The 24,981-nt window shown below is 48.2% G+C and overlaps 2 protein-coding genes across 2 annotated transcripts in view; one reads left to right on the forward strand and one right to left on the reverse strand.

The window, feature by feature from the left end:
* Positions 1–239: 239 nt before the first annotated feature.
* Positions 240–2,067, forward strand: GAREM2 (GRB2 associated regulator of MAPK1 subtype 2). Its single transcript, XM_021697731.1, has 2 exons — positions 240–536; positions 1,053–2,067. Exons 1-2 carry the CDS (start codon positions 349–351, stop codon positions 2,065–2,067), a joined length of 1,203 nt encoding a protein of 400 aa, XP_021553406.1. The 5' UTR covers positions 240–348.
* A 2,571-nt stretch (positions 2,068–4,638) lies between these two features.
* The window catches only part of HADHA (hydroxyacyl-CoA dehydrogenase trifunctional multienzyme complex subunit alpha), a 51,351-nt gene continuing 31,008 nt past the window's right edge, over positions 4,639–24,981 (reverse strand). The window contains exons 10-20 of the mRNA XM_021697521.2: positions 23,177–23,233; positions 21,481–21,590; positions 17,344–17,478; positions 14,088–14,259; positions 11,226–11,312; positions 8,134–8,274; positions 7,641–7,709; positions 6,680–6,875; positions 5,887–6,001; positions 5,191–5,336; positions 4,639–5,115 (exon numbers count right to left, since the gene is read on the reverse strand). Coding sequence (XP_021553196.1) covers positions 4,970–5,115; positions 5,191–5,336; positions 5,887–6,001; positions 6,680–6,875; positions 7,641–7,709; positions 8,134–8,274; positions 11,226–11,312; positions 14,088–14,259; positions 17,344–17,478; positions 21,481–21,590; positions 23,177–23,233 — 1,374 coding nt within the window. The 3' untranslated portion in view covers positions 4,639–4,969. The remainder of the gene's footprint in view (positions 5,116–5,190; positions 5,337–5,886; positions 6,002–6,679; positions 6,876–7,640; positions 7,710–8,133; positions 8,275–11,225; positions 11,313–14,087; positions 14,260–17,343; positions 17,479–21,480; positions 21,591–23,176; positions 23,234–24,981) is intronic.

The following is a 24,981-nucleotide window of genomic DNA, read 5'->3' on the forward strand; positions in this document are numbered from 1 at the left end:
CCAGGGAGTCCACTTTGAGTATTCGACCTGTAAAGAAGGGAATCAGATGGCAGATACTTGTCCTTCCCTTTCTTCCTGTCACACCACTTTCCTTTTCCTTGAGGAGAAGGTTGACTTTCTATTTGGATCTACTTCTGTATTCTCTTACCTTCATGATGGATTTCCAGGGCCCTGGGAGATGGTGTGTGTGGGCTCTCAGAGTGAAACAGGCTAGAGAGACTAGAAGGGGTGGGGTGGGTGAGTAGTTGGAGGTAAGGCCAAGTGTCAGGCCCAGACACCCTCCTTGCCCAGCTGCTTGGGAAAGGGAAAGTAAGGAGTGTCCACTGCTTGGGGACAGGGCGTAGAGTCATGGCGCTCTGCTTGCAGGTGAAGGAGGAGTGCCGCCTGCTCAATGCCCCCCCTGTGCCTCCCCGGGGTGGCAGTGGCAGCGGCCGGCTCTCGAGCAGCCCCCCGGTGCCCCCACGCTTCCCCAAGCTGCAGCCTGGCCGCTCACCTAGCTCCAGCCTCCCCTACTACTCGTCTGGCCTCCAGGACGGGTGAGCCCCTGCCTGCTCTTGGTGCTGGGTCCTCCTGCGGGGGATTGAGGAGGGGAAGGGCGGGGAGAGGGGCCCAGTACTGAGGGAGAGGAAGAGTCCAGGCCTGCCGTTCAGAGCGGGCAGGTTCTCGAGGGTGCCGGGGGCTGGGGCCCACTGCTTTGCTTTCCACCTTCCTGCTCCAGCTTGTTCCTAAGTGCTGACGATTGGATGGGAACACTGCTCAGGGTCCCCTCAGGCTGGGATTGGCCACAGGATGGACTGCTCCTTGCTCTATTAAAATTTTTTATGTAATGCAGTTTAGTTTAATTTTTCCTGGGGTGGGAGAGGCTGGAAGACAGACCAGGGCAGTCCCAGGGGGTCTCAGGCCTCGGGGGCTGGGGTGCGAGCGGGTGGTGCTGAGGTCCCAGTGGCCGTCTCTGGCCTGGCAGAGCGGTTTGCTGTGTCCTGCGTGTGAGCCTGTGGCGCTTCCCTCTTGCACTGGCTGACCCTTCCGTGTGTGTGTGTCTCTGCCCACAGGACAGGGTCTCGCAGTGGCAGTGGCTCTCCGTCACCGGACGCCTACTCCCTTTATTGCTACCCATGCACCTGGGGAGACTGCAAGGCGGGCGAGTCCTCCAGCCGCCCACCCCCGGGACCCCTGCCCTCGACCACGCAGCCCAGCCAGGCCGCCCGGGCCCTTGCAGAGCCCCTGAGCGGTCGAGCCACCTCCCTCTTGGGAGCGGACACCCCTGTCAAGGCCTACCACAGCTGCCCGCCTCTGTTCAAGCCCTCTCACTCCCAGAAACGCTTTGCTCCGTTCGGAGCTCTCAACCCCTTTTCGGGGCCTGCCTACCCCTCCGGCCCTTCAGCGGCCTCCTCTTCTGGGCCCACCACCAGCTCGGGTCCCCTGGCTACCTCCAGCCCTGCTTTTCCCCCAGGCCCAGGCTCACCAGGCCAGGCCTATTCAGCTGCTCCCACCTCGTGTCCCACCTCCTCCTCCTCCTCCTCTGAGTGGCAGGAACCAGCCCTGGAGCCCTTTGATCCCTTTGAGCTGGGCCAGGGCAGTTCTCCACAGCCCGAGCTGCTCCGCTCTCAGGAGCCCAGAGCTGTGGGGGCACCCTGCGTCTCGCCACTTGGACCCCCCAAGGCCTTTGAACCCGAAGGTTTGGTGCTGCGGCAGGTCCCCACCCCGCTGTCACTGGTGGCCCTGCAGGGGCCCGAGGCAGGCGGAGGACGGCTTCTTCTCACCCAAGGGCACTTGGAAGGGCCTCCTGCCAGTCCCCGGGAGGGGGCTGCAGGCTGGGGAGGCCGGGATGCCTCCTCCTGGCAGCCTCCTGCTGACCTGTCTGCGCTCTCCCTGGAAGAAGTCTCTCGAAGTCTGCGTTTCATCGGGCTCTCAGAGGATGTGGTGAGCTTCTTTGCCCGAGAACGCATTGATGGCAGCATCTTTGTGCAACTCAGTGAGGACATCCTGGCAGATGACTTCCACCTCACCAAGCTGCAGGTCAAGAAGATCATGCAGTTCATCAAAGGCTGGCGGCCCAAGATCTGAGGTTCCCAGCTTGTAGCCGCACAGCTGGACCGCTGGCGCGGAGGCCGCGGGGGTTAGCCCTGGGTCTGCTGGGGGGGCAGCGCGCCCGAGCAGGTCCTCCTGCCAGGAGGATCTGCCGAGACTGAGGCAGTCAGGCAGCCCCTCCGAGTGAATCCAGGGGAGACACACTTGGAAATGGGGACGTCTGGCCTTTGTGCCGAGTGAGTGGGGAGGGGGCTGAAGGCACAGTGTGCACCTGGGCCTGGGGACACGTTGCTGTGATTCCCACGGTGGGGGAGGAGGTGTTTGTCATCCCCTGTCCTGATGCAGAGCTTCACAGATAAATGGCACTTCTCAAGCTTGTAGGTTCCAGTTAGAGACCAGGGAAGAAGATGGTCCGTAATTTAAGCACAAATTCCCCAAGTGCCCCCGCTCTCCTCTTGTGCTCTGTGGGCTTTTGGCCTTAGCTGCCCCAGAGTCCGGGGCCGTTCCTGTATGTCTGGGAGGCCCTTCCTTTCTGCTTCTATGAATTCGGGCCCTGGCCCCGAGCACGGGCAGCTCAAGGACGAGCCAGGTGCCAACGGGCGGGTGAGGACTCCGGGGGAGCCCAGCTCTGCTGCTGCCCTGCTCTTCTAGTTAGGGAGGCAGATGTTCCCCTGCCGTCGCCAGTGCCCGGGCTTCTGCCTCCCGTCCTGCCGGGTGGGGTCCGGTCTGAGAAGATTCTCACTCGGTGGAAGAGCAGGTAGATTGCGGTCAGCTGCTCCTGGATTCTGGAGGCAAGTGGCCTTCACTCACTCCCACTTCCGCCCGTCTCCTGCCCCCTTCACTGGACTGTGGCAAACACATGCTGGCCTTCTCTGGTTTTCTGCCACCGCACAGGTGGGTTGGGTGGGAAAGAGAAAGCACCGTGGTTTGGGAAGACCGGCTTTCTCCCTGCTCCTGGAGCTCAGGCTTCCTGCGCGTGTTCGTCGCTTCTCGTCAGGTCTCCGGGGCCTGGCTGGTGGGCATGGCGACCTGCTGGGACCTGGAGCAGGCTGGCCACTGTGGCCAACCGCCCATCCGCCCGGAGCCGCACCAGCTCCCCTCACGCCACTGGCGGCAGGCCCCAGATCGACCAGCCTTCTCTTCTGCCTTACCTAGCCTACCTAGATATTTATTTCCTCCGTTTTTCTCTTAAGCGTAGTGAAGCCATGCTGGTGCTCGAGCCCCGAGCAGACGCCTCCGGCTCCAGGGAGGGGGAGTCAGAAGTCGAGCACACACACTGTGATGCTAAAGCATTGGGTTTCCTTGCCGATCACTCTGTGAATCCTCAAGGACTCGTGAAATAAATGCTAGAGCACTCAACAGTAGTGGGGGTGCGACTCTGGGCATCGACGCTCTCTTCCTCTGGAGGGCGCCGGGGCCCGACAGGTACAAGGTGTAGGCCTCCGGGCAGGGGAGGACTTTGGAATGGGGTGTGCCTGTGGCCCACTCCTGGGTTCCCTTCTGAAAGCCCCTCCTCAGCCCCTACCCTACAAGAACCTTCCAGCTCCCACCACCGTTTCACCCTAATTCCTACCTTTTAGTGCTGCTGAGTGGAAAGCTCCATATCACCAGCCAGGGCCCACGTTTAAGTTCCTGCACTGACCAAATGCCCGCCTGAGGCCCTCCCAGAGCCCCCATTTAGAAGCCCGTTCCTGGCTCTGGTGAGATCTGTTCTCTACTTTCTACTGGTTATCTGAAAATCCCAATGCACAGATGCCTTGGTTTTAGGGTCTGGCCTTGCAGCAACCGTGAGTAGTCCAGGGAGCCAGCGCGACGCGCTCTGCCCGCGGGGCCCCACAGAGCTGGCGCCAGGGGTCTGTGAGGGGCCGGCAGCCGCAGCAGAGGCAGCAGCCGTGGGTCAGAGCACGGCATGCCGGGACTTACGGTTCTGCACACGTGCAGTGTGGGCCCCTCTGCCGGACTGGGCAGGAGCCCTAAGGCTATTCACATATACTGGGAGTTGCTGCTACCCGGCCAGGAGCGGAGGGACTCTCCAGGCCCGAGGGCACTGGGAGGGCGGACAGGAGGCTCTTGAGCGCCGTGGCCCTGGTGGGTTGGCTTGGCATTCCTTGAACGGCTCACTGCAGGGTCTCTGATGATCCATCCATCCTTCCATGCTCTGGGGCAGCCAAGACGAGCAGGATCTATTGACCAGGAAAATATTCTCTCCTCTGCTTCACTCCAATGTTGACATCCTGAGAACACGTGAGTCCCACCATGAAAAGAACTGGGTGCCATTGTGCTATAAGACATTAGTCTGGTGAAAGAAGTCTCTTAAAACCTGGCCTCCAAGCCTGTGGCACGTCACCTGCTCTGGCCAGCCAGGCCTCTCCCCCACGGCAAGCAGAGGCCTGCCAGAGCGTGTCAACATGGCCAGATTTCGAAGGCTTTAGCGCATCAAGTCCCCCTTTATCATCATCACAGTCTCTCTCTCAAGGTGCTGCCTAGAACTCTCCCAACACATTCACAGCCCCAAAGCCCAAGGCTTCCTGCTGGCTCCTTGAAGGGAGGGGTTTAAAGCAGGAGGGCAAAGACAGAAGAAAAAGGAGCAGGGAGGCAGAGAGGCTGTCAGAGTTTGGTTTTTATTGTTATCACACAGGTGGCTGGGTGCAGAACTGCCCGGGCCGCCACCGGCCACCACCGGCCCCGGCGGAGCAGGCGGCAAGTCAGCTCTGGAGACGCCGGCACTCGGGGTGTCGGGACTTACGGGTTCCTCCTAACGTGAGGTGCAAACTCATTCACAGCCACACTTCAACAGGAGGGAGAGACTGTCCTAACTGAAGGCACTTTGGTCAGGGCGCACACCCAGTGCCAGAGTTTGTTTGCCTTCCGGTTCCTCTGATGCGTCTAGATGCCACTCTGCCAGAGAACCAGCGCCGCTGGCTGGGCGGGGGCCCGCTCACTGGCAGAACTTCCTGTCAGGGCTGTTAGCGTGGTCGATGAGCAGTTGGCACGGGGTGAACTGTTTTCCGTAGGCGGCCTCGTACTTCCTGAGCCGGTCCACTATCTTCTGAGCACCGTGCAGATCCACGAAGCGGAAGGGCCCTGGAAGGAAGAACAGGAAATGACAAAATGAGCTCTGGGATAAAACAAGCTACCTTCCCAACTTGCAAGACCAACCTCCAAGACATGGGGGAAAGCCGAGCCCGAAGACGGCTCCGATGTCTCCCTCTGCGGGTGTGGCCAAGATCCCTTCCTGCAGGCACAGGACGGCCTCATTCACGAATCTGGTCAGCAGGCGGTACTGGATGTCTTCGTCGGAGGAGCTGCCAACAGGGAGACACATTCGGGCAGCTGAAGTGTCACAGGGGCGGGAGGCAGGTGTGGGGATGGATGAAGGCTGGTGCTGCTGGTGCTCCGAGGGCCAGCCCGCACAGAACTTGCAGTGGTGTAGAGAAGGGGCCACCGGGAGGCCAGCCTTGCTCCTCGAAAGATGGCTCAGAGCTTCCTGCCCTAACCAACCAGAGACCGGCACCCACTCTGCAGGGCTGGGCAGACTAGACGGAATCTCTTGCCACCATCAGCTGTCAGTTACAAATGATAAAGAGGGTCCGGGGGTGGGGGTGAAGGGGCCTAGGGTGACAGTTTCTCTAGGTGCTCTCCAGACCTTCAGAGGGAAGGCTGGAGCAGGGGTCTTTCCAAGGCTCAGCTACAGTCCTTACCCTGATGCCTGGCAGAACACGAGATGGCATGTGGAAGGGCAAAAGTATTCTGGTCAGGTAAGGGGATTATCACAGGAAAGATGGAAGAGGGCTGAGAAGCTCTGGGCTGAAGAGAAACAGCTTTCCACACTATTAGCTACTAAAGTTAACTCACACGTCAGACTTTGGGGGCACCTTCAGACTTGCCAAAATACTGTCCATGTCAGAATTCACATTCTTATTCTTCACACCCTCCTGGTAGATATAAAAGCCCTTCCCAGATTTGCGACCTAAAAGAAGCCAGAAAAGGGAGAATTACCAAATTTCAGAGACTGGGCCTGCGAATTCTCTTCTCTCCTAATCTGCTGTAAAGCTCCAGCCTCTCAACTGTATTCCTGAATGTGTCTGTCTAGCTAACCCTAGAAATTTAGCGTGTATTTGTCCGCAGAGTTGGCAAAGAAGGAAAAATGATCTTGTGTTTCCTGGGGCTTGAAAATCTGTGTATGTGGATGGGAAAGGCCATCTGGGTGAGCTTTAATGTCCAGATATGCAACACCAGGACCTAGTTTATGCCCTGGTCCTGGGGCTGATTCTGATTCTCCTTCGCCAAGAGAGAAAGCCACCTCTGGTGGGCCTCAACCATATTCTCTGTGTTTAGAGGCCTTACTTTCTCCACATAGGTGGCCAGGCAGCATGGTCAAGTCTGGGTGCCGAGTTTGCTCCTGCAGGATCACAGGTGTGTTAGAGGCCTTGGGCCAGATGAAAACGCCCGGCTTGCATACCTTGGGCAATGGCAGAGCCTCAGGCCAGGGTTCTGCCTAACAGGTTGTCGTGAAATCATAAAAAAATTCCCCATGATAGTGGGCTCTGTGTTTAGGAAGAACTCTCCCACATGGGCCTTCTGTAACTGTGTGTCTCAGGAAACTTTGTTTTTGTGGGGTTGGTTATGTTTCTCTGAGGCTACTCACCCAGGAAGCCCCTGGACACCATCTGCTTCAGCAGTTCTAGGCTTCCACCTCCAAACCGCTCCCCAAAGGCTTTGCCCAGATCTTCCGCGACGTGTTTTGCTACATCCACACCCACTTCATCCACCAGTGTGGCAGCACCCACAGGAAAGCCAAAGTTTGTGGTAAGGGAATCCAGCTTCTTAGGCTCAACTCCTTCCTGAATGGGAGGTAAGCAGGGATCTTAGGGGAGGAAGGCATCCCAGGCCCTCCCACAAGGGCTCTCCAAGCTGGCCCTCTGAAACAGGGCCGGTCCACCACTCACTTCTCTCCTGGGTGCCACCAGCCCAGGCCCAGGACTGGGGCTGTCCCACTCAGGGAAAGCAAAGGAGGTTTGGGAGCCACCAGGGGGAAAGTCTGAGCCTTCCCTAATCCACAGGTTTAGGACTGAACAACTTCATTTAGAGATGAACACATTATTCATTTCCTCCTTATTTGCAATTCTGAATCTCAGTAGTAATGAGATTCCACGGCAGACGGGGCGAAGTTTCCCCCAACAGAGAAGAGACCGCCTCACAGCAGTGTGGCGGAGCCCCCCGAGCCTGGGTCTGAGGAGGTGGCACCTGAGGGGTGTGTGCAGAAGCTGTTCCAGCACCAACCAGCCCAAGTGGGCCTGTCTGTTCCGGATAGCTCCTGCCTCAAAGTGGGGAGGCAGAAGGTGTGCAGAAGGGCACATCAGGAGGCGTCTGGTCCTAGTGGGGCAGGGAGGGGGGTAAGGGAGCAGAGCTAAAGTTCTGCCCATTGTAGGGCAGCGAAGCCCATGATTTCCCACCACGGTGTGGAAGGATTGGGCACAAAAGAGCCTTCTTGGAGAACTTGGACGTAAGTGTATTAGAGGGAAGCCTGTTCCGTATCTTGACTACCAATCTGGAGGACTGGTTTAAGGAGTGGAAGATGCCTCCAACATTCCAAGAGCAGTACCGACCTGGAGGATCCTAAGGACTTCAGACATCATGGGTGCGAGACACCTGGTGGTGTAGAAGCCAGGTCCATCCTGCCGAGGGAGAGAATGTGAGCTCACTGGCCCCTCCGCTGTAGGTATGACGTGAGGCTGAAAGCAGGCTCTCTTCCCCACGTGTCATTCCAAAATTCAAGGCGATTTATATTCGCAAACAGAATCGTTAAAATTTTATCGCGGGGGAAGCCAGAGCCAAGGCAGCACGGCTTGAACCAAACGGCACAGCACAGGGTTTCACAGTCTGGAATGGCTGGGAGAACGTGCCCCGTCCCAGACACGCCCCTCTCAGACCCTGACTCAGCAGCACGGTCCACACCACTGTCCACACTGCACACAACTAAGGGGAAATCCTATCAAAAGGTGACCTATTTGCCCCCAGAATAGTTATAAACAAGCCTGAAGGTATAAGGAATCTTAACAGAACTTTGCCCCCGTCTGCCGCTCTGTCACAGCTCCTTACCTTAACCACAATGATGACCTTCCCCTGCTTGAGCCCAACGGCTACCGCCGAAGCGGTTGTGTCCTTAGACGTTTTCTCGGTTGTGATGATCTCCAGCAGCTGCATCTTGTCCACAGGAGAGAAGTAGTGCATGCCAATCACCTAGCAAGGGGAGTACAAAGCCAAGAGATCTAAGAACGTGGAGGAGGAACTGGATAGCACTCATTTTTTTGCTAGGAAAGCAAGGGAGATCCGTCTGAGTGGTTTGGCTCTGTGGTTCTTTGAAAAAAAGTTCAGTATGTTTCAGAGGGCTCACTGGAATCTTCTTCTTCCATCTGCTTCTAGGGAAACAGATCCTACCAACAATTAGTGCCAAAATCACAGCTACTGGCCAAATTAGATTTATCAGGGAAGAATGAATGAAGGTCCCACTCGTATTAGTGATACTGATGGTTCAGAGGGTCCACTTTTTTTGAGGTGGGGGAGGCAGAAGCAGGCAGAAGAATCCATCAATATGCTCAACTGTCAGAGATGTACCTGGATTTTACACAGATGGGTCTCACTACCAGGATACTGGGTTTAAATAAGATTTGTCAACATTCAGGGACAACTGGCTCAGTTGGTTGAACATCCAACTCCTGATTTCGGCTCAGGTCATGGTCTTGGGGTCATGAGATCAAGCCCTGTGTCGGGGTCTGCGCTCAACGGGGAGTCTGAGATTCCCTCTCTCCCTCTGCTCCTCTCCCCCACCCCTGCACTCTCTTTCAAATAAATAAATCTTAAAAAAAAAACAAAAAACATTCAAATGCACCCAAAGATTCATTAAACCAATGATTCTTGAAGTGAAGTAATTGGACCAGCAACATTAGCATCGCCTGGGAAATTTAGAACTAAAATTCTCAGGCCCACCCCAGACCCAGATCTACTGAATGAAAGACTAGGGGCAGGGCCCAGATCTGTGTTTAAGAAGACTTCCAGGTAATTCTGATACATGCTGAAGTTCAGAACCTCCTCCTTAAGCTAACAATTAGACAGTCTCCCAACTGCATTGCTGTGGGAGAGAATAATTTAATCATAAAACTTAAGAGTTTTGCTCCCCCTACCCTCGCTTTAGCTGTAAGATATAACTAATGATATCTACCATTTATTGACTGCTGGCTATCCACTGTTCTTTAATACCTTTGCCACTTATTCCTTACATTTAATCCATCACTCTGTGAACTAGTCAGTCTTATCTAGATGAAGAAAAAAGTCATCAGGAAGTTAAAATGGGTAGCTCAGGGTCAGTTAGTGAAAGGCAGTGGGATTCCATCACAGCTGGTCTGTCTCCAAAGCCTGCCTACTCTCCATTATGTAATGCACAGGTCACTTAAATGTTCCATAAACTTACCAATCCAAAAGTTGCTTCTAAACCCTAAACTGTTCCTTATGTCTAAGCTATTTAAAAAGACAGGACCTGATTCAGACTCAGTACTTCTGAGCAAAAGGAATTAGCCTTATGACATATAACTTATACACAATAATATGCACAGAACTTAAAAGTGTTCATTTCAATGAGTTTTGACAATTGTATATACACTCATGTGATCACTACCCCAAGCAAATCTATTTACATCACTCAAGAAAGCTGTGCCAAAGGTGACCAACTTGTCCTGGATAAACAGATGGCTGGTCACCCTCCCTGTGCCCCTGTGACCTTAATTTTATATAACATAGGGGAAGCAGGGGACAGAAGCTATCCAAGATACTTGGAGGCCAGGACTGCAAAACATGATGCTTTTTCCACTCCACTGGGAAAATGAGAAGTTATCATCAAAGATTCTCCTTCACTGACTTAAATGCTGCCGAGGTGCTGAGTGATGTGACGTGGCCAGACTGTCAACCTGCCTTTATAGTGTTTTTTTGTCTTCCCTCAGTGTCACACTTCTCCCTGTGACCTTTTCCTGCCATCCCTGAACCTGCCTGTCAGGCCCTGTATCGCTTCCAATCTGCGGTGTGCTAGGAGACGAGCTTACCTTGCAGTCACAAGCTATTAGAATAGGAATAAACAGACTTTTGTGTTTTCAATACAAGGACTCTGTCTTAACAATTTCAGCTGCTTAAAGGTCTCTTGTATTTCCTTCCTACTTTTGGCTGGCTCTGGTTAGCTGAGGCTAATTGCTATCCTCCAGAGAGGTGAGGTATTTTATTTCTCCTTGAGTGATTTCACTTTCCCTGGGTTACCCTGGTAGACAGCAGAAGCCCAAAGATAAATTTCCAGGCATCATTCCCAATACTCACTGAAAGTGCTTCTACCCTTTCACATCCTGGGTAGAAGTTCTTTTTTTTTTTTTTAAAGATTTTATTTATTTATTTGAGACAGAGAATGAGATAGAGCATGAGAGGGTCAGAGGGAGAAGCAGACTCCCCGCCGAGCAGGGAGCCCGATGCGGGACTCGATCCCGGGACTCCAGGATCATGACCTGAGCTAAAGGCAGTCGCTTAACCAACTGAGCCACCCAGGCGCCCCTGGGTAGAAGTTCTAAGTGAACCCATAGGTGGACACACCTCACCACCCCTCCTGATCTTCTATTCCTGGACGTGGAATTGGAACAAACCTGTCTTAGATTGTCACCAGTGTGTGCTCTGTAACTGAAGTGATATTTTGGAGTACCCCTCTTATTTTAAGGGCCTATCTTTATTTTTTAAAATTAAGAATGTTTTTAAATATTTTAGGTTTTGAAAGTAATCTCTATACCCAACATGGCGCTCAAATTCACAACCCCGAGATCAAGAGTCACATGCTCTACCAACTGGGCCAGCCAGGTGCCCCTTGGGTCTACCTTTAAATACCTAATTGTAATAAAGGTAGGTTTTATAGTCTGAACCTAAAAAATAAGAGCTGTTAGGGATGCAAATCACCTATAAAAGTATATTTTGGTTGTACTTCACTTATCCCAGCATCTCACAATGGTCACGGTATTATTAGCTTTTCTGTGCCCAGTTTTGGGGAAGATATCACCGCCCCCCCCCCACCTCACAATCCACACCAGGCCCTTCTCATGCTCTAAGCCTTCCTCAGGGAGCCCACGGCAGGAAAACATTTCAGGGTCTTCCCGCTGTTCAGAATTTACCTTCTCGGGTCTTTTGCTGACAGCAGCAATTTCACGGATTGGGAGAGCAGATGTGTTACTGGCAAAGACACAGTGATCCGGAATCAGCTGCAGGGGAAAAGCATTGAAGAATGTGTCATGGAGGCCTGGGAGATGACTGGAGTCCAAAGCAGAGCTAAGCCATGAAACGTGGGCCCGGCCCCGCTTCCCCCGCCAACCGCTCAGACAGTAGATACTATTCGGCTGACATTTCCAACCTCCCAGGGCTCCTGTGATGGGGAATGTGTTGGCCTTGTTCTTTTTCCCATTCAGCCTTCTAGTTCTGGCTCAGTGTCCTAACCTGGAGACTGCATCTCAACGTTAGGTAAATAAGACACCTCAGATAAATACTGAAAAGATAACCTTGAGTCAAATCTCATTCATTTCAAGATCTAGCATGCGTACCAATCCCTCTTCTTGTTTGGATCTGCCCTCGAATCCGAAAGCTGATGATCCCCCCCTCCCCACCCTTTACCTTGATAAGAACAAGCCACAGCATGCATGCCTAGCTCATTTTATACAGGGTGCTATTAGAAAACCGTGTGCCGCTGTAATTAATCTACAGCACACAAATCCTATTAGCTGTTATCTTTACCATCCTGGACAGCAGTCTCTAATGTAGACTGTCTCAGCATTCGGTTCATGATCCTGAGTTATTCATGTTTTTATTCAGCTGTGTGCATAAAAAACATGGAAGGCACACCTGTCAAATTTGTGCACCCTGGGACAGGCAAAATCCTAACATGGGAGCTGGGAATCAAGGTTCAAGATACATGCAACACGCTGAAAAGCTGAGTATAAATAAACATCAATTATAATGGGGACAAAGGTAAAATACCACAATAAGATTTTTTTAAAAAGAAAAACGGGGGGCGCCTGGGTGGCTCAGTCATTAAGCATCTGCCTTCGGCTCAGGTCATGGTCCCAGGGTCCTGGGATTGAGCCCCACATCCGGCTCCCCGCTCGGCAGGAAGCCTGCTTCCCCCCTCCCCCTCTCCCCTGCTTGTGTTCCCTCTCTCTCTGTGTCTCTCTGTCAAATAAATAAATAAAATCTTAAAAAAAAAAAAAAAAAAGAAAAACGGGAAAAAGCTAGAGAGGCACCTGTTGAACAAAACCTGGCTCGGCAGTTAAGCTTGTGTAAGGCCCCCAGGATTTTAGTTAATCAGAAGTGTGAGTTGAAAGCAGAGCACGACTGCAAGGAAGTGAAGAGTCTCAAGTGGCACGTCTGAGGGGCACGGCGTCTCACGCTGGTGGGGACATTCTCTATGAAGAGCAGGCCAACGTCTCCAAAGACACCTGGCACCAATTCCTCCCCTTCTGATTCACGTGGGGCTCTCCTCCCATCCAGAGGTAGACTCTATTTCCGCCCTCCTGAACCTCATGACTTGCTTTTACCAATGGAAAGCAGGAGTGACACTCTGAGCTCCAGGCCAGCCCTTAAGGAGCCCTGTTTCTTTTTTTCCCTCTTGGAAGCCAGAGGTCAACGCTGTAGAGTTTGCTCCAAGTCTGCACTTCTCTTGATCTGATCCCTCTTTCTCTTTCCCTTGATCACCAGTTTCCCAACTGCTAAAGCTAACACACCCTTCTCCCTGCCGGTAGTCCCAAACCCAGATTTTCCCAAAGCAAAGACCATCACCTAGTCAGATGGTCGATGCTCTTCTCTCCACGCTGCCCGTGTCTGTTTTTGCGACTCCTCAAGGACCTGCCTGCCGCTGGCTCAGCAGTGCCCTCAAAGGCCTGGGAACACCACCTACCACTCTGTGCCGAAATGCCACTCAGCACAGATGGAATACAAATCCACGCAGCTCTCCTGAACTTTCCCCCGCAGCTGAATCTACATGACCCTTTGTCAAAAGGAAAGACTTTCCAATGCACGGATTCCAAAGCAGAACGGTCCCAGAGTTGCTTGTCTTTAGGTTCTCAGCCCTCTGTAGGTTGAGTGTGTGGTAGAGCGGGGACTGCCCTCACACAGAGGCCACTGAACAAGTATGACCACTCCTCAGGACACCTGGAGAGCTGCTGAGCCAGTGCCACTTCGTGTACACAATCTACTAGCCCACATTCTGTTTAACTGTAGGTGCTGCTCCAGGCCCCCGTTCTATCTTGTAGCTTAGTGACTACTGTCATTTGTTCTCCTCTGGGCTCCTTCTTTATTTTTTTTTTTAAATATTTTCTTTCTTTCTTTTTTTTTTTTTTTTATTGATTTGACAGAGACAGAGACAGCGAGAGCAGGAACACAAGCAGGGGGAGTGGGAGAGGGAGAAGCAGGCCTCTCGCCGAGCAGGGAGCCCGATGTGGGACTCGATCCCAGGACCCTGGGACCACGACCTGAGCCGAAGGCAGTCGCTTAACCAACTGAGCCACCCAGGCGCCCTGGGCTCCTTCTTTATACCACCCACGACAGGTACTTGCTTTGTTCATGGCATGTAGAGTGCTCAGGATCAAGACCAAAGCAGCATTTCCACAAAGTAAGCATCTGAAACCTGCCCGGAGAGAGAATCCCTCCCCTACTTCCTGTGCTGGTGAGACCTGAAGAAGTTTAATTATGGCTTGTAGCTAACCCAAAATGCTACGACAGCTGGCCAGACTCCATGAGGTTACTGTATGTCTGGGTGACTGAACTCCCACAGAATGCTAATGAACCCTGTGTTACTTGATTTTCTTACCTCAGGACTCAGATTTGACCTTTGTAACCTACATACTGTACATGGGTTCACATAAAAACTCCTAAGTATGGACATGAGTAACCCTATAAAAAGAACCATGAGTTTCCTTTTTTAAAACCTATTTCTGTGTCCTCCACTCACTAGGCTACGATTCAAGTACAACAGGCCTCTTACTTACCGCTTCTACTTCCTTTAGCACTCTGTGCTTAAGACTAAGGTCCTCAAAAACAGCTTCAATCACCATGTCAGCCTTTTCAAAACCCTGGTAATCGAGCTGCCCAGTCAAGTTGCTGAAAATGGAGTCCCTTTCAAATGATGTTAGAGCTTTCTTCTTCACTTTATCATTCAATCTAGAAAAAACACAGTCCTAGTCAGAAGGAAAGAATAGGAAACTTAACATTTATTGAGCATCCATGGGCCAGACACGTTTTTTTTTTTTTTACCAACTCTGTGAGGCAGTTCTATTACTCCCATTTTGAGAGAGAAGAGTTGCTCAAATAGGCTCAGAGGGACTCATGGTCAAATGGCTAGGTACTAGGCCAAAGGCAGGTTGGCCCCCAAGTCCACATTCTTTCTCCTGTAAGAAGCCTCTAAATGTGGGGCGCCTGGGTGGCTCAGTTGGTTAGGCAACTGCCTTCAGCTCAGGTCATGATCCTGGAGTCCCGGGATCGAGTCCCGCATCGGGCTCCCTGCTCGGCAGGGAGTCTGCTTCTCCCTCTGACCCTCTCACCTCTCATGTTCACTCTCTCTCTCAAATAAATAAATAAAATCTTAAAAAAAAAAAAAAAAAAAAAGAAGCCTCTAAATGTGAAACTTACATAAACTCTAACACTCATAAAACATTTACATTTGCCAAGAGGAATAAACACAAATACTGGAATGGCAAAACAAAGAAGCAGCTCTGGTACCTCTCTACCTATAATGGAGGAAACACCCAACATGTGTCCTAGACCACATGGACTTATACCTGATTACACATCATTTTGTTATTCTGTAACTGTAATCTTCTGGAAAAGAGAGACCAAGCATTATTTCTTATATTCTTTTTTTTTTTTTTTTAAGATTTTATTTATTTATTTGAGAGAGAGAATGAGATAGAGAGAGCATGAGAGGGGGGAGGGTCAGAGGGAGAAGCAGACTCCCTGCTGAGCAGGGAGCCCGATGTGGGACTCGATCCCGGGACTCCAGGATCATGACCTGAGCCGAAGGCAGTCGCTCAACCAACTGAGCCACCCAGGTGCCCTATTTCTTATATTCTTAATCTACTTCCCAGTCAGCACATAGTAAGTACCATATTATATTGATTACACAAAATATTAACTCAAGCTTTCTTCCTTCCCATAGGGAGATAAAAAGGATTCCTGCTACTCAGACATTTAACTGATTACTTTTCACTGCCAAGAAAAACAGGCTCTCTTAGGTTATAATCTGACCACACTTGCAGAATAACTGACGTAGAATTTTCCTCTGAAAGAATAGAGCTAAATTCCATTTACTAATTTCCTTAACCTAAAGAAAAATTAAAGCCACAAGGTAAGTTTATTTTATGCTTTGGTATCAAGACTAGAAATTCTCATGTTTGTGGATTTTGATGGTTTCCATCTCATTGCCATATTGTTATGGAACACTGAAAACAGCACGACTTCGTGGAAAACGAGGATGTGAGGAAATGTGCCATAATTACACACTGAAGGTGGGGCTGGGATCAAAACTCTTGAGCCTTCTATTTCTTGGCTGGCGTTACTGTAGAGAAGTGGAAACAGATTTGGTTCCATAATGTCTGAGGCTTTACAGACTGTGTCTCCATCTTACCTCTGAATTAATAAAAGGTGAATATTACTCTCCCTTCTGCCCACCTACCCGTTCCCTCCTCCACGCTGCCTGTTTTGCAGAGGAGGAGAAACTGAGCAGCCGCTTGGCCAAACTAGAAATTGGTTTCAGCTCAGTTCTGTGCTCCAGTGTAATGGACAAGCTGGCTGCACATACACTGTCCTACATATGACTTTCAGTTGAATGAGCTTTTATTTTATTTTTTAGATTTATTTATTTGAGAGAGAGAGAGAGAACACAAGCAGGGAGGAGGGGGCAGAGGGAGAAGAAGCAGACCCCCCACTGAGCAGGGAGCCCGATGCGGGGCTTGATCCCAGAGCCCTGGGATCATGACCCAAGCTGAAGGCAGAGGCTTAACCAACTGAGCCACCCAGGTGCCCCTTGAATGAACCTTTTTTTTTTTTTTAAGATTTTATTTATTTATTTGACAGAGAGAGAGGTCTGCAGAAAAGAGGTCAAACATGGTGAAGCTACATAACCCATCTAAGAAACAACAACAAAAAAGCTCATTCAAGGGGCTCCTGGGTGGCTCAGTCGTTAAGCGTCTGCCTTCGGCTCAGGTCATGATCCCAGGGTCCTGGGATCGAGCCCCGCATTGGGCTCCCTGCTCAGCAGGGAGTCTGCTTCTCCCTCTCTCCCTACTTGTGTTCCTGCTCTCGCTGTCTCTCTCTCTTTCTCTGTCAAATAAATAAATAAAATCTTTTAAAAAAAAAAAAAAAAGAAAGAAAAGAAACATCAGGCCCTGGCGAGTGCCCCTCACCATACTGCTTACTTGTGACATATTACATGTTTCCTGTCCTCTCTTGGTAACAGTTCATTAGGCATTAGAGCAACAAATAACATTCTGAACTCTGACGAGCATCTTGTTTGCTAACTGCTGACATGGTTGTCAGAAACCAAGAGATCTGAACCCATGGTTTTAAGACTTTGTTTGCTTGTCCATTACAGTGGAGCATAGAACTGAGCTGAAACCAATTTCTAGTCTGGCCAAGCAGCTGCTCAGTTTCTCCTCCTCTGCAAAACAGGCAGCGTGGAGGAGGGAACGGGTAGGTGGGCAGAAGGGAGAGTAATATTCATCTTTTATTAATTCAGAGGTAAGATGGAGACACAGTCTGTAAAGCCTCAGACATTATGGAGCCAAATCTGTTTCCGCTTCTCTACGGTAACGCCAGCCAAGAAATAGAAGGTTCAAGAGTTTTGATCCCAGCCCCACCTTCAGTGTGTAATTATGGCACATTTCCTCACATCCTCGTTTTCCACGAAGTCGTGCTGTTTTCAGCGTTCCATAACAATATGGCAGTGAGATGGAAACCATCAAAATCCACAAACATGAGAATTTCTAGTCTTGATACCAAAGCATAAAATAAGTGGCATTTAAAAATACCTGATGGTTTTTTCTTCTGCAGTCAGACATTACAGATTCCAATGATGTTAATAGTTTATAATATGTGCAATAAAATGAAGGGACAGAATTGGTGTTTCTAAAAATCAAAGGAAAGAGCTTAACTACGGAGCATCCAGTACTCACCACGTTCAGGAAAAAGGAACATGTAATGGCAAAAAACAAACAGCATTCTGCTGACAGAGGCAGAGAGCTGGCTTACCCTTTGAACACCTGTTGCTGTCCTCGGCCCAGCCCGGCTAGTGTAGCATCTTTAAGTATGGTCTTCAGGCCCTTATCCACAGACACCTGGGCAATGCCGGCTCCCATCAGCCCTGCACCAAGAATGGCTAGGTGCCTAGAAGGAAAGCATGAATGACTTTTGGTAGACTAATCATTTCAGTAGAAGGGGGAGATCGCCTAAGTTATTCAATAAACCAATGAAAGTGGGCACAACAATAAGGTATTTTAAATAATTTTTATCTATAAAAATCTGTATTTATAAATAGATTTTATATATAAAAACCTATCTAAAGATTTTATCTATAAGTAAGGTATTTTAAATAATTTTTAATCTACAAAAAATTTAATTTTTATTTTTAAAAATTGATTTTCAAATTTATTTATTTAATTTTTTAAGAGAGAGCATGTGAGCACTCAAACAGTGTGGGGGTGGGAGAATCTCAAGCAGGCTCCATGCCTAGCTCAGAGCCCAACACCCAGCTGGATCCCAGGACCCTGAGGTCATAACCTGAGCTGAGACCAGGAGTTTGATGCTTAACTGACTGAGCCACCCAGACGCCCCCTTTAGAGAGAGAGTGAACAGGGCAGAGGGAGAGAGAGTTTCAAAGTTAAATACAAAAATCCATTAGGTCTAAAAGAACTGGCCTACACAAGAAGACAGAATTATATTAATCTTCAATCATGCCTCGAGATCACTGAAAACAAAACAACCTGGTTTATGTTGAAGTCAACATGAGTATTTCTGGTTTCCAAACAAAAGCCAATTTGCAGTGACATGCCCAAAGACAAATCTCTCTTATCTGTTAGTGATTTTACCATTTTCCTATAAGCTTTCATTTCTCCTGAATTTGTGCCATTATTATTCCTTACTTGGATTAGATCAAAATTCTCCTGGATGGTTTCTTTGATTCCAGACCTTACCCCCCCCCTTCCCCACAAATACCTTCATACATGCACATTCCTGCCTTTTCCACCCCCAACTTCTCTTGAACTTGTCAGGACCATCTGGCTTACCCCAGAGTATTCTGGAATGGCTTCATGTACATTATTTTTGTCTCCTCAGTTAAATTCTAAGTATTTTGTGGGCCAAAGATCATGTCTGTCTGATTATTCTTTTTAGTTTTGCATAGTTCTGGAGCAATATGCCATACTCCCACAGTAAATAACTAAAAAAATTTTCCCAGAATATCTTCCTTCATAAAAGAAGCCTAAGTTTACAGCACTACGTAGACCTTAAATTAGACTTAATACAAGGATAAAGTTTCATTCCTAACAATTCTGATAATGTTCAAAAATCATGTTTATGACCTGAAAAGAAAACCTAATTTTAAGTCCTAGAAGTATCTTTCAAATGTAGCTTTGTAGTAACACATGCATTTATATGGTTAGTGGGTTTTTTTTTTTAAAGATTTATTTATTGGGGCGCCTGGGTGGCTCAGTCGGTTTAGCAGCTGCCTTCAGCTCAGATCATGATCTCCAGGTCCTGGGATTGAGCCCTGCATTGGGCTCTCTGTTCAGCAGGGGATCTGCCTCTCTCGCTCCCCCTCTGCCGCTCCCCACCACTCGTTTTCTCACTCTCTCTCAAATAAATAAAATCTTTAAAAAAAAAAAAGTGAAACCAGAGAAGGAATTCAAATGATTATCTGAGGGGAAAGAGCCTAGAGACAGAAGTGGAGAAAGCAGAGGCATCACTGACAGTGTGGAAAGCAGGAAAAAGGATACCCTTTCTTCAATTCTTCAAGGTTCTTTTTCTTTCTTTCTTTATTTAAGCAATCTGTACACCCAACATGGGGCTCAAGTTCACGACCCTGAGATCAAGAGTCACACGCTCTTCCTACTGAGCCAGCCAGGCACCCCAGTTCTTCAAGGTTCTTTAGTAAATCTTCCATTCAACCTGTCCTGCCTTGGGTACCTTATAATTAATTCCTCATCTCCTTTTTCCTCAATTTATTTCCCAAGTGAGGCCAACTCTTACATTACCCTGTTTTCCTGACAATTTAGTTCTGAGTTTCTGAATTTCTGATTCAAGGTGATTCTTTCTTATCTGCAAATGCTTATTTAAGGATATTTCATTCAAGTTTAGAAGTGTTCCGTTACAGTTTTCTTCTGTTGTGGCTGTTTTGGGGAGGGGAGAATTTTCTTTCTTTCTTTTTTTTTTTTTTAAATTTTATTTATTTATTTGACAGAGAAAGAGAGACAGTGAGAGAGGGAACACAAGCAGGGGGAGCGGGAGAGGGAGAAGTAGGCTTCCTGCTGAGCAGGAAGCCCAATGTGGGGCTCGATCCCAGGACCCTGGGACCATGACCTGAGCCAAAGGCAGACGCTTAACGACTGAGCCACTCAGGTGCCCCAGGGGAGAATTTTCTTAAACTTAAGTATTCTGATTCTCATTTTCTTATTTCTTCTTATATGAGACTCATGTGGATGTTGCCTGTCTTTTTTATGTATTTGGTATAACAACACCCTCCCCAAATGGCATTATATGCTAGCTGCATATGACAGGAAGAAGTATATGCAGACAGGAGGAGGAGTGTGGAGTGGCTCATTAGGTTTTGTAATTTAAGAGGACTCTCTTCAGCTGCAAAGTGTAGTCTCTTTAATTGATGGCATTTTTTGGTAGGTGGAGGGATGGGGGTAAAGGAGTAGGGTGGGAAGGAGGTAGAAGTTGGTGTGTGTTTTACAGTTTTGTAATTTTGCAGGACTCAATATTTTTCTCTCTTCCTTCCTTTTCTTTCCTGTTATTATAAAGTTTGCCTCTTACAGAATTAGAAGTTAGCAGCGTATCTGCCTTCTATTTATGCCATGCGTGGGGAATGGGTGGCTTTGTTGTCCTTGCTCATGTCTGATTTTTGTAGAATGTATGCAGAGATGCCGACTTAGATGGCATCTTATTCTACTACAGCATGGAAGTGATTAACCTCACCCACCGAATGCAAGATGCTGTCCACACTGGGCGGAGCAAGCACCACGGATGGGTACTGATCGCCCCTTACCACCATGTGTGCTGGAGAAGCGGTGACAGTCGTACTTCACAGTCTATTTGGAAATCAGCCCTCTGGGCTAGCATTGTATCTGTCTCACCCAAATTTCTTACCTGTTTTACTTCTACTTTGGATTGTAATCTCATTAAAGGTGAAGGGGATGGAGAAGGTAGTAACCTTAGCTGCTCTGAAAGCCCTCACGGTAATTCAGATAGAGCACTGTGTCTCAACCTTGGCATTACTGACATTTTGGATTTGATTACTGTAATTCTTAGGCCTGTCCCATGTACTGTAGGATGTTTAGCAGCATCCCTAACCTCTGCTCACTAGATGCCAGAAGAACCTGTGACAACCAAAAATGTTTCCAGACATTATCAAATGATCCCGGGGGGCTGGGGTGGGGCGGGGAGAGACAAGGCCCAGGCTGAGAACCACTGAGCTAGAAGGTGAATTTAGGGGCATTATGAAACTTAAAATGCTGACAGCTTTTGGGCAGCATAGCATTGAAAGGCTTGTTGAAAAGAACAGACAGGCAAGTGGAATCTCAAGTGTTCAGGCTGTAAGCTAGAAGGACAAGCCTTCAACAGTCAGAATAAGACTATTTTTTGGGGGGCGCCTGGGTGGCTCAGTTGGTTAAGCGACTGCCTTCGGCTCAGGTCATGATCCTGGAGTCCCAGGATCAAGTCCCGCATCGGGCTCCCTGCTCGGCGGGGAGTCTGCTTCTCCCTCTGACCCTCCCCCCCCCTCATGCTCTCTCTCTCTCATTCTCTCTCAAATAAATAAATAAAATCTTAAAAAAAAAAAAACAAAAAAACTTTATTTTTTTGAGGAGGAAGAAGTGTGAGTTCCCAGAGATGGTATCTTAAGTCATAGGGAGACACAAGATCATTAAACAGTGCATAGTATGTGTGTTTGGTTTGGGAATAGGGGACGTCAACAGCAAGACAAGAAAGCCTCTGTAGGAGCCATTAGAGAGGTCTGGAGAAAACAGCAGAGGCAGAACTTTGAAAGCCAAAACGTTCTTAGAAAAAGGGATCTAATGTGCTCAGGGCAGAAGAGGAGTAGGCAAGACGGAAGGTATGAATTTAGCTCTGTAATGAAACCTACAAGGGCTCCCTAGGTGGAGTTTAACTTACTTCACTTCCTTCTGTGGAGCTCCAAATTTATTCTTCTTACACAGGACCTGCCCATGATAAAGTCCCATCAAGGCCTTCGATTCTTTGGTCATTGCAAGCTCTCCAAATTTCTGAAAAATAAAGGAGAAGAAGAAAGGGTAGCACTTCAGAGTCTCAGGGATGGGGGTTCCTTCAGTCGGGTTTCCCTGCAGAGACATGGAGCCCCAGGCGTTCCTCGCCCGCAGTACTTTCCCACTACCGCTTTCAAAGGGTCTGGATACATCCGAGCTCTCGGATTCTCCCCACCAGCGGTGGCGGCGACTCACCTTTTCCATGGAACTAGAGTGCCAGGGCTACAGTCCTCTCAATCAACCCTCTCATTTTGAAGACTGGGAAGAAGAGGCCTGGAGAAATTAAGTCACCACACCACCTCAAGTGGCAGAAATGGAACTCGCACCCCGGGGGTAGGACTCCCAACTCTGGTTCACTTTCGCTAAAGCAGGCTGCCTGCACCACACCTGCCGCTTTGAAAAGTACCCTAATGCTTACAGAGAGCAAGTCTCAGGTTAGTGGTTAAGAACCTGAGATTTAGAGTCTGGGTTTGACAGAACGGGGTTTGAATCCTGGCTCTGCCATTTACCAGTTGTCAAGTCTTTCTTCATCCTTAAAATGGGAAAAACCATGCTTATTTTATAGTTTTGCTGGAATTAGATGAGAAAGCTAGTCAGCTATCATCATCATCACTACTGCTAGAATTTACTGGTATGGTTACATGGTTACAAATAGCATTTCAAAGGAGGAATCCTCCTAATAAAGTTGCTTTCATGTCCTAATAGAACATGAAACAATGTTCTACTAATCTTGATAAGTGGATTCTATTCAGTAAACTAGTGATTTTCCAACCATGGGTAGGGATCCATCAGTCACCCTGAGTTCAGTGGGTTGTGATAAGTAGGACAGATAGGAAATACCGAGTACAACATACACAGTGAGGACAATAATTGATTTGTGAAATTTGTGCTTCAAATACATATGTACACGTGTAGCTGGATAGGAGGTCAAAGACTAAAGCAGAGTGCACTTCAATAAGCAACCCAGTACAAGAAATGTTTTTTTCTGGAACTTGTCCTGAGCTCTTGAGATACCTCTTGTCTTACTATCAACAAGCAGTCATTCTTCAGTGACTGCTTAAAATTTAAAAACAACCCAAACCGCTTAAATCCGCAATACTACCAACTGGTTGGAAAAGTGGGAAGAGGTGAGGCTGGTTCATACACCCCTCTGTGTCCTTTTAATGGCTATACAACATTTCCTTCCATTCTCTAATTCACCAAAGAGAGGATGGCCTTCAAAGTCTTATTGCTGGGCCCTAACGAGTAAGAAATCTATTTTTCTATCAATGTATTCATTTTATCACAACAAAACCAGCCCAACTCCAGAACATAAACATCCCAGTGATTCATTTTGAAAGGATTAGAACTCTGGCCCTGCTCTCCCTAGTTAATAACCTCATTACTGAGAGCAAGTTCAAATAGCTGGGACCACTAAGGTGTTCTTAACATCACTCACTGAGATTAACCCTAAGAAATGATAATCACTAGAAGGAAAACATTTTGGGTAGGCTTTGGGTATTTTTTCTTTTTTTAGCTTTACAAAGAATTTTAGATCTTGATTTTCTTGAATCTAATAATAATAAATTGAAAGGAAAGAACTTTACCTTAGATTCAGAGAGATAGCCAGCATCATTCCCTTGCTCAATTCCAGTCTTTACCACCTAAAAAAACACATAAAGCACTTGTTCATTGTTGCAAGGGACTGGTGAGAGGTGGACTAACACTGAATAAAACTGCTAGTTCGTCAGTCTTTAAAGAGTAAGTCAAAAGTCTGGAAGTGGAATAAGAAAGATGAGAGGACTGAGTGGCTGCTTAAGACTGACTTCATTCTGCATCACCAAGGCCATTGCTAAAGCTAGCATAAAATGGAAGGAAATGAAAGGGAGTGGGAAAAGAAGAGAGGGGTTCCAACTCTTACCTCCTTATACCTCTAGACCACTATCCCGTCAAAGAGAGTGGCCACTGGTGCTGCCCAAGTCCAAGAAAAGGTTTTCCCCGTCCCTCTTAATTACCTTCCCTCCTGCTGAAATGGCTCTTCCAGCTTCTCTCCTGCTCTCCTAACTCAGGCACATCCCTAGAGCTCCACCCTCAGCCCCTTTCTCCCTCCTCCCATTCTTCCTCAGGCCCATCATCTACTCTGTCATGTTACTCATGAACTCTACAAATTCAACTTATCATTCGAGGGAAGTCCTAGCCTAAGTACAATGGCAAGTATAAAAGACGAAGTGACCCTGTACTCAGTCACCATAATTTATGGGAATGACAAAAATGATTAAAACACACACACACAAACAAATCTACATTCTTGTCGTTTGTCTAAAATCCTGTTGCTTGAATTTCCTGAAACATCTAAACTCAGCACTTCTAAAACTCAGCTCATAATCTCTTCCCTTTGGCAAGTCTCTTACTACCTTCACCTTTTTACTATCCTATCTCGGGGTCTTACTCAAACATCAAGTCTGAATTACCAAAATAGCTTCCGACTTCAAGTATCTACTTTGTCTCTCCTCTAAACCATTCTCTATGATCTATACAGAACAAAGGTCAAATTTCCAAATTCATTATTGTCAGTCTTCTAAACTCTAGGCTCACTCTGCCTTTTTGTACACATTTCACCGTCCTACAAAATCTGATCTCATTAAATGTTCCTTGAAGAGCCTCATGCTTTCCAGCTTCTGTAGCTTTGCTCAAAATGCCCACCCTACCTGGTACTACTCCCTCTTCATCTATTCTCTACCCACTTTCCAGGGCTAAGGTCAAATTCTATGAGGTTCTTCCTAATTTCTCTGGCTTACAGTGACTGTTCCCTCCCCTGTGCATTTAGCAATCATTCTCTGTCCCAATTATCTGGCAGTGGTCCCATGCTGGAGTCTAATGCCCTTCATGCTAGTTACCTGTCTCACTACAGATACATGTCTAATCTCCCCAGCCCACACTGGGAGATGGGTGAGGGAAGGGAATCAAATGTCCTATTTTATGCATTTTGGTGTCTTTTCCTCAAAATATATTTGTTGGCTGATTTATTCTCCATATTCGAAGTCTTAGATTATATGCTCTCTTGATCTTAGACTTTCCAGGCTGAAGAGTTTCTAAGTTTTAAAGTCTACCTTTAGACAGAAGTTCTTAACCCTGTGATCATTTTATTTATCCTCCTTGATCTTTTTCAGAACTTCTCCATATCATTACACCTTTTTTATAATTCTGGCAATGGGGAAGTCATTGAGACATTTTAGGTACTGACAATGGTTTCAACTAAGGCCATCAATTTTGTTTCAACTACCTCTTAACTAATGCCCAATATTTTACTGGCCTGTTATACTAATATAACACAGCTTTTTTCCTGGTTTGTACCTGGTAGTTTTAAACTCATTATGCCTGGCACTCATTATTCCCCAAATATCATTTTATA

Source organism: Neomonachus schauinslandi, chromosome 10 (assembly GCF_002201575.2).
Source record: "Neomonachus schauinslandi chromosome 10, ASM220157v2, whole genome shotgun sequence".
Taxonomy (NCBI): Eukaryota; Metazoa; Chordata; class Mammalia; order Carnivora; family Phocidae; genus Neomonachus; species Neomonachus schauinslandi.

What these genes read in the sequence shown, in the direction of transcription:
- GAREM2 (XM_021697731.1), top strand. Translation starts at nt 349, where the DNA reads ATGGCGCTCTGCTTGCAGGTGAAGGAGGAGTGCCGCCTGCTCAATGCC. An exon ending in TCGTCTGGCCTCCAGGACGG is followed by an intron (nt 537 to 1,052) that starts GTGAGCCCCTGC and finishes CTCTGCCCACAG; the next exon opens with GACAGGGTCTCGCAGTGGCA.